The sequence below is a fragment of the Drosophila kikkawai genome, chromosome 3L (assembly GCF_030179895.1).
Source record: "Drosophila kikkawai strain 14028-0561.14 chromosome 3L, DkikHiC1v2, whole genome shotgun sequence".
Lineage (NCBI taxonomy): Eukaryota > Metazoa > Arthropoda > Insecta > Diptera > Drosophilidae > Drosophila > Drosophila kikkawai.
The window spans coordinates 27,221,676-27,236,306 of NC_091730.1; the positions used below are offsets into that span (position 1 = coordinate 27,221,676).

Consider the following 14,631-nt stretch of genomic DNA (forward strand, 5'->3'; position numbering starts at 1 on the left):
TTTAAAGAATCAGAGATTTAGTCTACAGACTTCGCGAGAAATCCCTGATCCTACAAACCAAGAAACTATTAGTGTCCTTTTTGTGGAGGACATAGTGTTGCTTACCATTGGGCGCCATTTTTGTTATGACCCTACAAGGTCCTGCATGTGCAGCCATCGGCTTGGGCCATGCCTCGGCTAGCTCTTTCTCAGGCATTGGTTCTTGGCCCGGCCCACTGACACACGTAACAGATAAAATTTATTTTTTTTTTAAACATCCCGCCCTAGACGAGACGTTACACAGCACTAATACTTGCACAACTTCGAACTGAACGAAACATTCACCTAAACGACACATACATATTCAGAAACGATCCGTCATCTGGGAGACTCCTGGATGTCCGTTGGAGCTCCCCTGCCTTCCCCTCCCATACTTTGCAGGCTGCTGGCAGGAACTGTTTATGCAGCTGCCCCTATCATCTTCGTACTTACACCACTTACGCCATCGCTCCCTTCTCCCTTCCCATGAAGAAAACTACTCCATATTCATAACTTCCTAACTTTAATCACAACTGTTCAACAAAAGGAAATTACATGTGTTGTTGTATTTATAATTAGCGTTCGCCTAACTTTTCTTTTTGTATTGTTCCATTCAAGTAAGAATGATCGGATCTTAAGTTCCCAAAAACAAAAAAACAGAATCCTTTGCCTACCTGTCTGAGCGCTCAAAACGGGGGGGAAAAGAATATCCGAGGGGAAGTGGATACACAAACCAAATAGATACAAAAACAATCGCTAGGCAAACACAAATAAAAAAAAATTACACCTGAATTATAAATAATAAAAAAAGAAAATGAATACATCAAAATAAATAGATAAATAAATAAATAATTTAAAAAAAATAATAATAAATAAACAAATAACGGGATTATTTTGAATAACGAAATAAATATATAAAACAATGTTATAAATAATTTAAAAAAAACTAAACGACCACTAACTCTAAACAAAAAAAAAAAAACTCTTATTGAAGCCTTGGGGTGGCTCCCGTTGCCGCCCCTTTGTAGGCGTGTCGGTCCTCAAGTAGGCGGTACTGTGCCGGCGAGGTTACGACCACAGTCGCTGGACAAAATATGGGCACACGTGCTGTTTGGTTCCCTCCCAGAATTTTAGATTAAATGTTTCGGCCAGCGAATAGGCCCATAGAAATTGGTGGTGGCATAAAATTTAGCGGCACAAACCAATTTGCGGCATCAACATATTAGGGGGTCCAAATAAAAATGTACCGCGCCAAGATAAAACTTATACGGCCACAAAAGAAAATATTGTACGCCGACAAAGACAACAATATGGCGCCCAATTTAAAAAAAAAAAAAAAAAATTTCATCGGGATGAGGACGTCTTGTCCAGTCACGTCCTGGGCTATCCAGCCTCCACGAAGGGTGGCTTGCGAGGCCTATATTACGGCCTGCAATTGCACCAGAGACATGGAGACTGGTGGTCCAGGCGGAGGCATTTTTTGTTTATCGTTTTCTTTTGGTTTTTGTCTAGACGGGAGGCTTGTGCCGCAGGAGAGCGGACAATTGCTCCTAGTCACAGCTCGCAGCTGTTTTGCTGTGCAGAGGTGGTGGCATCCGGGCGTAGGACGACGGATTTGCATCCCTCGGGCACAGACCCGTGCAGGAAGCACGCGATACGCTGTGATAAATTAAAAGCTGTGATATAATTGATAGGGATACATGTTAAATTTTTTGTTTATTAACGTAAAGTCTGGTAATTTTTGTTTTGTTAACGTAATTTTGTGCGGATCCTTGGGTTTTCCTGGTGAGGGTGGCTTTTGGGATCGTCTTGGAGGTGGGAGTCGTGACCCGCAGGATTCACTGCGCGTTGCACGACCACGCCACAAGGTGAACCTTAAGCCGCGTTCGCCCAGGATAATCCTACGGGATGCTGCGAAGGCCGAAGTCCTTAACTGGCGACTTTCAGCACAGCTGAAAGTTAGTCCAGTTGACGAGCGGCCGGAGTAGGGACGACAGGAAGGAATTGGAGACGCAGAACATCTGGCGCGGAGTCCACCGGCGGGTGATCCGGTCCAACTCCCCTAAGAAGTAAGAAGGAAAGAAAAATTAGTTGACTGGTTATATATTTATATATGGAAAGTTAAATATTCATTGAATTATTTATTTTGCTTCCTTTTATTTATTTATTTATTTTTGGTTATTTATTTATTTATTTGTTGTTATTTATTTATTTATTTATCTTGCTTTATTTATTTATTTATATCATTATTATTATTATTTATTTAATTATTACCATATATATTTATTTATTCAGTGTTAGGTGTTTGTTTAGAGATTTGGGTAGTTGTTGTTATAAATTTGTTAGGTGTTTCAGAATTTAGGAGTTAATAAAAAAATGGCAGAGGAAAGGCAGGACAGGTACGACCTTAGATCGAAGGGTCCTTCAGCCCAGGAAGAAGAAATGTGGTCCACGGACGCGGAAGGTGCTGCTGGGTACGCGCCGCCGCGGTTCTCAACCGGGTTGGTGAGGACTCCACCGCGACGACGGGCAGAGGAGCAGCCAGAGGAGCCGAAGCAGCTCAAGTCGCTGGAGTTTGAAGCGATCGGGGCAGCAGCTGACAAGCTGTTGGAGGCGGAATCCCCCCCGAAGGAGGTACGCTTCCAGAGTCCTCCTGTGGACTCAACGATCACGTCGGCGGTGAACCTCGCCCTGGCGCAGGCAGCGGAGACGTACCGCAAGTCCCAGGAGGCGGGAATCGGCCAAGGTTTGCGGGACGAGCTGCGGGCTGGCTTCCTGGAGATGATGCATCTGATGAATCAGGTGTTGAGACCGGCAGGTACTCACCAGCAGGAGCCGCAGCGGACGTCAGCCCAACAGCAACAGCAGCCTCTGCCAGAGGGACGGCCACAGCAGCCTTTTCCTATGGGACGACCGACGGAGGGACCCCAGGGCGCTCGTGGAGCCATACCGCGGAGCCACCAGACGGTCAGTGGGCAAGCGGCAAGGACACCTCCGCGTGTTCCACCGAAGCCACCCAAGAGAACCGCGTACCAGGAAGAGACAGTCTGCAGCAGCCCAGGGTGGTCCACTGAAGTCGAGGAGATCCGTCGGGACGAGGGCGGACGTCGGAATTGGCGAGTACTGTGCCGGCGAGGTTACGACCACAGTCGCTGGACAAAATATGGGCACACGTGCTGTTTGGTTCCCTCCCAGAATTTTAGATTAAATGTTTCGGCCAGCGAATAGGCCCATAGAAATTGGTGGTGGCATAAAATTTAGCGGCACAAACCAATTTGCGGCATCAACATATTAGGGGGTCCAAATAAAAATGTACCGCGCCAAGATAAAACTTATACGGCCACAAAAGAAAATATTGTACGCCAACAAAGACAACAATAGGCGGAAAAAAAAAATTTCGCCAGGCCCGGATCCTGGCCTGGCGTTCCTCCTTTGGAACCTGGTCCTGGTCGGCTTCTATATTTAAGAACACAATATTTATTCTCTCCTAGCTGCCTGCCTGGTCCCTGACCACTCACCTCTATGGTTCGCCGATCCAGCTTCCCAGGTCCATATCTTCTTGCTGTCTCACATTTTGCTTTTCTCTTTTTCTATTTTCACTTTTCATTTTCTTGAAACAATATTTCGGCGGCCGATTTTCATTTATTTTTGGGTTTGAATACTACATAACGCCGAGCCGTCGTCACACCGCGGTCTCGCGCTCGAATTGCTTCTACACTCCGGATTCAAACCAACGGAGGCAGCGACAACCGACAACACGCCATTCGAACTCCGTTAGGTTTTTCGAGTTCCCCTTTATCGGGTTAATGAACCCCTTTCCCTAAACGGCCTAAGTTGGCAGTCCTCTCACCAACCTATCGATATCTTCGCGATTACCGATAAGGCGGACACAACAACACACTGACATTGGTCGACGTAAACAAAGAAACAATGGCAGTGAAAAATGTCCGTATTTCAGATGCCAATAAAGGAAAGCAATGAAGTACAGGATTAGCGCAGGACCTTACTTCGTTCAGCGCCCAACGCGGGAGACCGCCCACGACCCTGAGACATTTCGTTCAACCGGCAGTTCCGACTGAGTACATTCCGTCCTCGTCAACGCCTCTGCCTCTCCGCGAGCCTACCTACAAATCCGGACCGCTTCAGCTAAGTACCTAAACGCAACACCTAACAAAAAAGAACATCACTAGTAATAAATTAACGAATATTATCTAACATCACAAATACCTATATACTAAAATAAATAAATAAATAAGCAAACTAAAACAACCAACGAGATAAACAAAACAAATACTGACGGAAATCCACTCATTCATTCATTTGTCTATCCCTTCTCTTACAGGTGGAATGGGGAAGGGTTACCCGGCGCGAAGTACTGTGTGTGACTTATATACAATCTGATCGCTTCCTATATATGTGTGTGGACACGTAAGGCAACAATACTAACCACACAAAACACTTATTTGGCACAGTCGACTATACAAAACCTCACTAGCAATGACGTTTGATAGTCAAGTTGCCAAATACAAAACAAAAACATAACCAACCATCCTCTCTTCTTCCCTCAGGTGCAAATGGACAAGTACAAATTGGAACAGATGCAACTCTCTCACACATCGGAGCAGAGGCCACCGTCCTTCGCCGGGACGCAGCGCAAGGTCACCGAATATTGGGCCCTGGGTCGCCGGACGTTGTCGTGTCTCACCACCCGGGAAAAAGGAGGAACCAGTTACATTCTTTTTAAGCTATTATTTTATCCCTTTGTACTATTCTGCCCTACATAAAACCCCCTTTTAATTCTAACTTTCCTGCTATCACTTCTTTGGTCTTAGTCCGTTGTTTGTGTCCGATGTCAATGCCAACGTTTCGCAAACTGATCCTTTCTATCTGGTCAGTGTCGAACTTGGCCTTCTCCTTCCCCGGTCGCTATATGCCCTTGCATCATTGCTAGACATAGTCACCGGGTTTACCTTTTCTTCGTTTCTGTCCGATATTTATCCTAATTCAAATTACTGATTAAATTAAGGCTATACCACAGATTAATATCACAATTTTGTGACTTTTGTCAGTCAGCTTGCGCAAATCAATTTATTTGGTTTAGCCGCATACTTGATGACTTCAAGTCTGCTTCTAGAAGCCCCGTTTTAGGACATTAATCCGTCACCTCTATTTGCTTTCTAATTTCGTTGTTTAAAGAATCAGAGATTTAGTCTACAGACTTCGCGAGAAATCCCTGATCCTACAAACCAAGAAACTATTAGTGTCCTTTTTGTGGAGGACATAGTGTTGCTTACCATTGGGCGCCATTTTTGTTATGACCCTACAAGGTCCTGCATGTGCAGCCATCGGCTTGGGCCATGCCTCGGCTAGCTCTTTCTCAGGCATTGGTTCTTGGCCCGGCCCACTGACACACGTAACAGATAAAATTTATTTTTTTTTTAAACATCCCGCCCTAGACGAGACGTTACACAGCACTAATACTTGCACAACTTCGAACTGAACGAAACATTCACCTAAACGACACATACATATTCAGAAACGATCCGTCATCTGGGAGACTCCTGGATGTCCGTTGGAGCTCCCCTGCCTTCCCCTCCCATACTTTGCAGGCTGCTGGCAGGAACTGTTTATGCAGCTGCCCCTATCATCTTCGTACTTACACCACTTACGCCATCGCTCCCTTCTCCCTTCCCATGAAGAAAACTACTCCATATTCATAACTTCCTAACTTTAATCACAACTGTTCAACAAAAGGAAATTACATGTGTTGTTGTATTTATAATTAGCGTTCGCCTAACTTTTCTTTTTGTATTGTTCCATTCAAGTAAGAATGATCGGATCTTAAGTTCCCAAAAACAAAAAAACAGAATCCTTTGCCTACCTGTCTGAGCGCTCAAAACGGGGGGGAAAAGAATATCCGAGGGGAAGTGGATACACAAACCAAATAGATACAAAAACAATCGCTAGGCAAACACAAATAAAAAAAAATTACACCTGAATTATAAATAATAAAAAAAGAAAATGAATACATCAAAATAAATAGATAAATAAATAAATAATTAAAAAAAAATAATAATAAATAAACAAATAACGGGATTATTTTGAATAACGAAATAAATATATAAAACAATGTTATAAATAATTTAAAAAAAACTAAACGACCACTAACTCTAAACAAAAAAAAAAAAACTCTTATTGAAGCCTTGGGGTGGCTCCCGTTGCCGCCCCTTTGTAGGCGTGTCGGTCCTCAAGTAGGCGGTACTGTGCCGGCGAGGTTACGACCACAGTCGCTGGACAAAATATGGGCACACGTGCTGTTTGGTTCCCTCCCAGAATTTTAGATTAAATGTTTCGGCCAGCGAATAGGCCCATAGAAATTGGTGGTGGCATAAAATTTAGCGGCACAAACCAATTTGCGGCATCAACATATTAGGGGGTCCAAATAAAAATGTACCGCGCCAAGATAAAACTTATACGGCCACAAAAGAAAATATTGTACGCCGACAAAGACAACAATATGGCGCCCAATTTAAAAAAAAAAAAAAAATTTCATCGGGATGAGGACGTCTTGTCCAGTCACGTCCTGGGCTATCCAGCCTCCACGAAGGGTGGCTTGCGAGGCCTATATTACGGCCTGCAATTGCACCAGAGACATGGAGACTGGTGGTCCAGGCGGAGGCATTTTTTGTTTATCGTTTTCTTTTGGTTTTTGTCTAGACGGGAGGCTTGTGCCGCAGGAGAGCGGACAATTGCTCCTAGTCACAGCTCGCAGCTGTTTTGCTGTGCAGAGGTGGTGGCATCCGGGCGTAGGACGACGGATTTGCATCCCTCGGGCACAGACCCGTGCAGGAAGCACGCGATACGCTGTGATAAATTAAAAGCTGTGATATAATTGATAGGGATACATGTTAAATTTTTTGTTTATTAACGTAAAGTCTGGTAATTTTTGTTTTGTTAACGTAATTTTGTGCGGATCCTTGGGTTTTCCTGGTGAGGGTGGCTTTTGGGATCGTCTTGGAGGTGGGAGTCGTGACCCGCAGGATTCACTGCGCGTTGCACGACCACGCCACAAGGTGAACCTTAAGCCGCGTTCGCCCAGGATAATCCTACGGGATGCTGCGAAGGCCGAAGTCCTTAACTGGCGACTTTCAGCACAGCTGAAAGTTAGTCCAGTTGACGAGCGGCCGGAGTAGGGACGACAGGAAGGAATTGGAGACGCAGAACATCTGGCGCGGAGTCCACCGGCGGGTGATCCGGTCCATCTCCCCTAAGAAGTAAGAAGGAAAGAAAAATTAGTTGACTGGTTATATATTTATATATGGAAAGTTAAATATTCATTGAATTATTTATTTTGCTTCCTTTTATTTATTTATTTATTTTTGGTTATTTATTTATTTATTTGTTGTTATTTATTTATTTATTTATCTTGCTTTATTTATTTATTTATATCATTATTATTATTATTTATTTAATTATTACCATATATATTTATTTATTCAGTGTTAGGTGTTTGTTTAGAGATTTGGGTAGTTGTTGTTATAAATTTGTTAGGTGTTTCAGAATTTAGGAGTTAATAAAAAAATGGCAGAGGAAAGGCAGGACAGGTACGACCTTAGATCGAAGGGTCCTTCAGCCCAGGAAGAAGAAATGTGGTCCACGGACGCGGAAGGTGCTGCTGGGTACGCGCCGCCGCGGTTCTCAACCGGGTTGGTGAGGACTCCACCGCGACGACGGGCAGAGGAGCAGCCAGAGGAGCCGAAGCAGCTCAAGTCGCTGGAGTTTGAAGCGATCGGGGCAGCAGCTGACAAGCTGTTGGAGGCGGAATCCCCCCCGAAGGAGGTACGCTTCCAGAGTCCTCCTGTGGACTCAACGATCACGTCGGCGGTGAACCTCGCCCTGGCGCAGGCAGCGGAGACGTACCGCAAGTCCCAGGAGGCGGGAATCGGCCAAGGTTTGCGGGACGAGCTGCGGGCTGGCTTCCTGGAGATGATGCATCTGATGAATCAGGTGTTGAGACCGGCAGGTACTCACCAGCAGGAGCCGCAGCGGACGTCAGCCCAACAGCAACAGCAGCCTCTGCCAGAGGGACGGCCACAGCAGCCTTTTCCTATGGGACGACCGACGGAGGGACCCCAGGGCGCTCGTGGAGCCATACCGCGGAGCCACCAGACGGTCAGTGGGCAAGCGGCAAGGACACCTCCGCGTGTTCCACCGAAGCCACCCAAGAGAACCGCGTACCAGGAAGAGACAGTCTGCAGCAGCCCAGGGTGGTCCACTGAAGTCGAGGAGATCCGTCGGGACGAGGGCGGACGTCGGAATTGGCGAGTGGAAGATCGCCGCGCGGGCGAGTTCCAAGATGAGCGGACGTACTCCAACTGGGACGTAGCGGGAGGCAGTGCGCAGTACACCAGGGTGGAGCGCTGGAACATCTCGTTTAGTGGCGAGGATGAGAGGAACCACGTCGAGGGATTCCTTTTCCGTCTGGAGTACCTCCAACGCCAAACTCGTTGTCCGTGGGCTGAAGTTCTGCGAAACTTCCACACGTTGCTGTCGGGACGGGCGTTGGAGTGGTATTGGATCCACGTTCAGCAGCATAGACTGGACCATTGGAGCCAGTTGCGTCGAGCGCTGCTTGACAGGTTCCAGAGCCACGAGACGGAGCACCAAAGGATGCACCTGCTCTTGCAACGGGAGCAGCAGCCAGGAGAGGGCGTAGACGATTACCTGCACGCCATGCAGACCCTTGCTTCTCGCCTGAAAAGGCCAATGCCAGAGCGGCACTTGGTGAAAGTGATGAAGAAGGGTTTGCGAGAGGGAATCGCGCGTTTTATCTACGCGATGGAGCTGCTCACCGTTGATGAGTTGCGGCAGGAGGCCGTCGAGGTCGAGCGCAGTTTTGGACGCAGGAGCCGCACCCCGTTCCTTCCTCCAGCGACGCGCCATCCGGCAGGAGAGCGGAGCAGGGTCAGCGAGGTGGCTGGACCGGAGCCAGACGAGGAGGTGCACCCGCCGGAAGTCGAGGAAGTCCGGAAGAGGCCACGGAATCCGTTCCGAGCTGGATGCTGGAACTGCGGAGCGTTAGACCATGGATTCCGCGATTGCGAGCAGGAGCTGCGAAAAGTGTTCTGCTTCCGATGTGGAAAGGCCGATACTGTTGCCCCAAAATGTCCGAATTGCGCGGGAAACGGTCGGCTGGGCGATGCGAGAGCGGGAGGAACTCGCCCAGGACGGAAACCCGCGATGTAGGAGAGCCTGAAGGGAGACAAATAGGCGTTAAGATTATTAATAAAAATATATTAAGGTACTTACCCTACGAGGAGCGCATGCGGAGGTATTTAGAAGCTAGAAATAGAATTTTTAAACAACACCAGCTGTGCGGAATGCGCCAGGTATCCCGAACGGTTCGGAAGGCCAGAGAGCGGTTTCGAAAGCGTCGGGAAAAGCGAAGGGAAGTCGTCGCAGCAGTGCAGCGGGGCAGCATCTCCGATTCCAGGCCCTTCGCCGGGATAACCATTTTAGGCCAGCAGCTGACGGGTCTGTTAGACACCGGAGCGAGTGTCAGTCTGCTCGGCAAAGGCGGTAGGGAACTGGTGGAGGCGTTGGGTGTGCCTGTACAAAGATATTTCTCGGTGGTGCGTACGGCCGCAGGCGAGGATCGTTCGATCATCGGGCGATTGAAGCTACCTGGGGAATACAAAGGGAGGGTAGAGAATATTCTTTTCTATCTTTGCCCTTACCTTGAGCAGCCGGCATATTTCGGAGTCGACTTTTGGCGAGCGTTTGGCTTGGCTCCGGCCGTAGTGGGAGAAGTACCGACAAACAGCGTGATGAAGGCCGAAGACTTCCACGCCAGGGAAATGGAACACTACGCCGACCAAGAAGACGAATCCTGGTCTCTATCCGAGGCGGAGTCCCGGAAGCTGGAGGAGATCAAGCTAATGTTCCTCACCTTTGAAAAGGCGAAGCAGAAGGTGGTCGAGGACGAGGTCGACAAGATGCTGGCGCTGGGAGTCATCGAGGAGAGCAAGAGCCCGTGGAGTAACCGGAGATGGGTGGTGCCCCTAGACACACCGGAGGCACCACAGGTTGGGCGGGAGCGTCGTGGCGACTCCATCTATGCCACCATTCCGCAAAAGTCGTCATTTTTTTGGTTTGTTTACATTTATTTGTTAGAGATGTGTTATTTGTTAGTGAGGAGTTTTGTGAGACGTCCGATTAATCGGTATTTTGTTGTGCGGACTGCGGGCATAGGTTCCTACCCCCCCTGGGCATTGCCCAGGGAATATGCAGTTCCGTATCAAACGTTGAACTTTTTTTCCTTTTTTTGCATCACAAAAAAAAAGGGTAAATTAGGCGAATTTATAAGCGTGGTACATTATGCATTTTTATATTATTTTACAACAGTTACCTGCCTAATGCCGTTTAAATTATTCGATTACCTTATTTGGTTCAAAAGATGAGATTTTTACAACGCTAAAGCCTAGTACTCTGACGAGAAAAAAACCCCTGTATAAATTTAGACAGCGGCCAAACTCCATATAAAAAAAACGGTGTCGAAAAAAGAAGAAGAAGAACTTTTAGCCACGTCGTTTTTTCCGGTACTCTGACGACGAAAATGAAGCCTGCGAAAATTGAATGGCGTTGCCAGATCAAGATAGTAAGCAGCTGATATCGCGCTGTCTAAATAATTCATTTGATTTATTTAGACACCCCTAATGGAGGGAAAGTTGAAGGAAAACGGTGGCACTGATAGGGGCTGTCAAGGGGAAGCCCATAATATGGAATTTAACCCACAAAGGACATTTTAATGCCATATTTATTAATATTTTTAATATTTTTTTTGAATATTTGTTTACAAACAGCTGTCCAGTGTGACCAAAGAAAATCCTTAAACGCCATAAAAAGTACATTTTCATGGCATTTCAGCATTTTCCTTATTTTTTTTGGTCAAACTAGCTCGGTAGCGAAATAAACAGCGATTCCGCTGTCTAATTTAGACAGCGGGTTTTTCTCGTCAGAGTACTAGGCTTAAATGAGAACAAGCGCTACTGTGCGCCTTCAGAATGCCCTTTTTAAAATAACTTGGATTATGTATAAATATTTAAGATTATATTTAATTAATTTTTACGAATTAAATCGTGTGGTACAATATAAGCACCGTAAAAAATGTGCTTTAGACAAGGTCGAAAGGTTGTTACGAGCTGCAATTTCCCGATGGGGCAAGGCCGGCTAGCCAGTTTTCTCTCAAGTGGGATTTTTCCCCATCTGCCCACAGGTCGCACCATATAATTCCAGCTGATCTGGAATCCGTAAACACAAATAACAAACGACAAAAAAAAGGTAAACAAAATTTATATTTAAACAACACCTAACGGCAACACTACTACACCTCTCTCTCTCTCTCTCTCTCAGATATAGACTTGTAGTCGCCCCGGACGCCCCTTCCTTCCAGAGATCCGGAACCTCATCCTCGGCGGATCTCCCCTTGGCAGGCGGACTTCGCCTGCTATACACCAATCAAGCGACGACGAAAAAAGAAGAACGGCGAACAACTGTGAGGACAACGATTATTTCGAACGGGGATAAGAGTACATAAATTGTAAATAATTATACTAACGGACCGTCATTTCCTTCAGCACAACATCCTACCTACTTGGAGCTCCAATCAGGGGAAGGGGCTGAGACGAGACGTTCGATTTTTAAACCAACAGGTTATAACCCTACAAACACAACCGGCCTTTGCAGCGCAGCCACATACGTATATCCTTTTTTTGTTTAGATTTAAATTAGGTTATTTCTCTGTAATTGCTTGGGCTCATGAATGTAAATTTCTACATCATTGTGAATTTAATTTCAATTATTGCGGCTACAGAGAAAAGTTTGGTTTCAAATAATTTTTTTTTATTTATATTAACAATTTAATTTATTTGTAATAAAATGCCGCGTGGACGTTTGCAAACCGACGAAGAAAAGGGAAGAATTAAAGCCTACAACGATGCTGGCTTTAATGTAAGCGAAATATCGCGAAAAATTGGTCGGACACGTTGTGTTATCACCAAATTTTTGCAAAACCCGGAAGACTATGGTGTAAAGCATAGTGTTATGGCCACTTAGGATAATCGAAGTAGAGCTAAGCGGTGCCTGCCGATATATCGTGTAACAACGTAAGCAATATCGGACAGGGATGCCACCCCGTTCCGAAGAGAGGGGAATATCTGAGCTCCACCAAGGTTCTTGACCCGGAATGGTTTGAAGCTGGAACATCGGGGTTCGTACTAAAAGAAAGAGGGAGAAAGGAAGAAGGGTGATAGTACATTTTTAAATCGATTCAGCGGGAGCGAATAGGCGCAGTGCGTACGGCCGAAAATTTGAAAATTTTCGCGGGTGCGCGGAAAATTTAATATCGTATATTAAATAAAACAATTTGTTTTAAATAAAACGAGATTAGTGCAGTTCTAAACCTAACTCCAACCACCAACCCAGGGACAAGAAAGGAAGCGAGGACGGGAAGCCGGATCGAGGAAACCGAAAGACTCGACCAGACCCAGTCCTCGCAGGACGAGATTGGCCAGGTCATTAAACGGACCTGGCCCAGTTTTTGAGGATTTTTGAGGATTCTTCAGGATTGGAGTGACTCCAAGATATAGGCTCGCCCTAACCCCAACGGCGGCGAAACCGACAATATACTTTGGAGGCATAGATGCCCCTAGAGCGGTCGCCAGTAACTTTCATGTTGCAAGAGGGTATTCCTTTATTCGTTGTTTTCGTCGTGGAAGGCCGACACGCCTCCCAAGTGGCGACACCGGGAGCCAGAAGGCTTCAGAATTTTTTTTTGTTTTAGATCCAGTTTTAGTGTGTAGATATTTTTTTTCTGTGTATTTTTTCATCAAATATTTTTTATAGATATATTTATTCGCAACAATTTTTAATTAATATTTTATTCCATTATTCATTGTAGATTTAGTTGCGTATTTATTTATCAACTTTTATTTATTTATTTATTTATTTTTTTATTTGTCCATATTTATTTATTTATTTATATTTTTGTTTTGTTCTTATTTATTTATTTATTTATGTTAATTTATATTCTTGCCAGAGTTATTTATTTATTTAATTGGTAACAACCATTGTATAATTTTTGGTTGGTGAAATTTTGTGTGGCATATTTATTTCTCGTCTTCTATATTTCGTATATTTTTCCCCGCGAACCCCCCTTGAGAGCTCTTACGGGTAGGTCGGCATATCTTTACAGTGGGAATTTGATTACTTTACCAAGTGCGTATTATAAAATGAACAATTAAATATATATATACACAAGAAATCAACATATAAATTCAAAAGCAAACCACACTTGGCATCAAGAATATAAAAATTTAAGATTATGATTGTTAAATATAAGCTGAAATAGAAAACATGAACATGGAATAGAATTTAATTTGGGAGGAAGAGGGTGAACCGGGGGAATGAGGGGGTAAGTTTGTGTGTGTGTGTTTGTCAAGGGGCAGCTGTAAAAGAAAAACATTAAAGAACATGCGAACAGACTGCACGGTAGGGAAGGGATGAGCATGTGGCCTCCAGTCCAGCAGGAGGAGTATTTAGGTCAGTGTGTGTGAGAGGCCATGGAATTGGTTTTGTGTGTTTAAATGTATACCGCGCGTGTTATAGTGTTGTCAAACGTCGACTCTCGATGTTTATTGTTGTGTGTGACGGGCAAGGGTTAGGGAACCTACGGCCCGAGGACAGAGCTAGCCGAATCTAGCCCAAATGTCACACAGGTCCTTCAAGGGACATAACAATAGCTCTGGACGAAACCCCAGATAAACGCCTCATAATTCGAAACGCCAGCAATTCGTTTGCATCGTGCTCCACACTTGCCGCAAGTTGCAGCAAGCCTGTGTCAGGAATGACTGTTTGGCGTACGCTGCGATCATCTGAGTGCATTGTCAGAGCACTATTAAAGAAGGCTCCGTCCTTAAAGCCGCGCCACAAAACAGCACGACTTCAATTTGTAGAGAAAAACTTGCAGAGAAACTGGGCCTCGGTATGACATTTTAACTTTATTTTAAATAAACTGGTAAAAATTGAAAAATTTTTTGGATTTAGGTAATTTTTTATGATGAAAAAAAGTTTAATCTTGACGGCCCAGATGGATATCAGCACTACTGGAGAGATTTGCGAAAGGATTCACTTCTTTTTTCCAAACGCAATTTTGGTGGCGGTTCCACAATGGTTTGGGGAGCCTTTTATGCATCTGGAACGCTTGATTTGCGATTCACAAGCTCCAGGATGAACAGTGGAGAGTATATTAGAAGACCGTCTTCTGCCGTTTTATGAAGAAAACATTGGAGAAAATCTGGTTTTTATGCAAGGCAATGCACCTATCCACAAGAGCAGAGAGACCCAGCGCTTCTTAAGTGGTAACAACATAAATGTTTTGGATTGGCCAGCGTGCTCCCCGGACCTAAACCCAATTGAGAACATTTGGGGTATCTTAGCCTCCAAAGCGAAATTTTGTCTCAATGGTCTTTTTTAGACCAAAATTTGCTTAAAAATTTAGTTACAGTGGATCCCTTTAATATTCGGTTTTTTGTTTTTTCAACTTTAAACCCGATT

The 14,631-nt window shown here is 45.1% G+C and overlaps 2 protein-coding genes and 1 long non-coding RNA gene across 8 annotated transcripts; 1 reads left to right on the forward strand and 2 right to left on the reverse strand.

The window, feature by feature from the left end:
• Window positions 1-1,704: 1,704 nt before the first annotated feature.
• LOC138928341 (uncharacterized) lies at window positions 1,705-3,730 on the reverse strand. The gene is made up of 3 exons (XM_070285350.1): window positions 3,537-3,730; window positions 2,845-3,474; window positions 1,705-2,793 (listed from the first exon to the last, which is right to left on the reverse strand). Exons 2-3 carry the CDS (start codon window positions 2,964-2,966, stop codon window positions 2,370-2,372), a joined length of 546 nt encoding a protein of 181 aa, XP_070141451.1. The 5' UTR covers window positions 2,967-3,474; window positions 3,537-3,730; the 3' UTR covers window positions 1,705-2,369.
• A 165-nt stretch (window positions 3,731-3,895) lies between these two features.
• Window positions 3,896-4,821, forward strand: LOC138928586 (uncharacterized). 2 transcript variants are annotated; one of them, XR_011444992.1, is made up of 3 exons: window positions 3,896-4,168; window positions 4,361-4,446; window positions 4,587-4,821. It is a non-coding gene; the product is annotated as an uncharacterized lncRNA (long non-coding RNA). The 2 variants fall into 2 exon arrangements; XR_011444991.1 differs by having other exon boundaries at window positions 3,896-4,446.
• Window positions 4,822-6,909: 2,088 nt separating this feature from the next.
• LOC138928525 (uncharacterized) lies at window positions 6,910-10,242 on the reverse strand. 5 transcript variants are annotated; one of them, XM_070285712.1, is made up of 6 exons: window positions 9,756-10,242; window positions 9,328-9,702; window positions 8,871-9,270; window positions 8,050-8,772; window positions 7,630-7,998; window positions 6,910-7,285 (listed from the first exon to the last, which is right to left on the reverse strand). In XM_070285712.1, exons 4-6 carry the CDS (start codon window positions 8,445-8,447, stop codon window positions 7,183-7,185), a joined length of 870 nt encoding a protein of 289 aa, XP_070141813.1. In that variant the 5' UTR covers window positions 8,448-8,772; window positions 8,871-9,270; window positions 9,328-9,702; window positions 9,756-10,242; the 3' UTR covers window positions 6,910-7,182. The 5 variants fall into 5 exon arrangements, with proteins under 5 accessions (XP_070141813.1, XP_070141812.1, XP_070141811.1 ...); XM_070285711.1 differs by having other exon boundaries at window positions 8,050-9,270; window positions 9,756-10,241; XM_070285710.1 differs by lacking the exon at window positions 7,630-7,998 and having other exon boundaries at window positions 7,262-7,285; window positions 8,050-9,270; window positions 9,756-10,241.
• Between the last annotated feature and the right edge of the window lie 4,389 nt (window positions 10,243-14,631).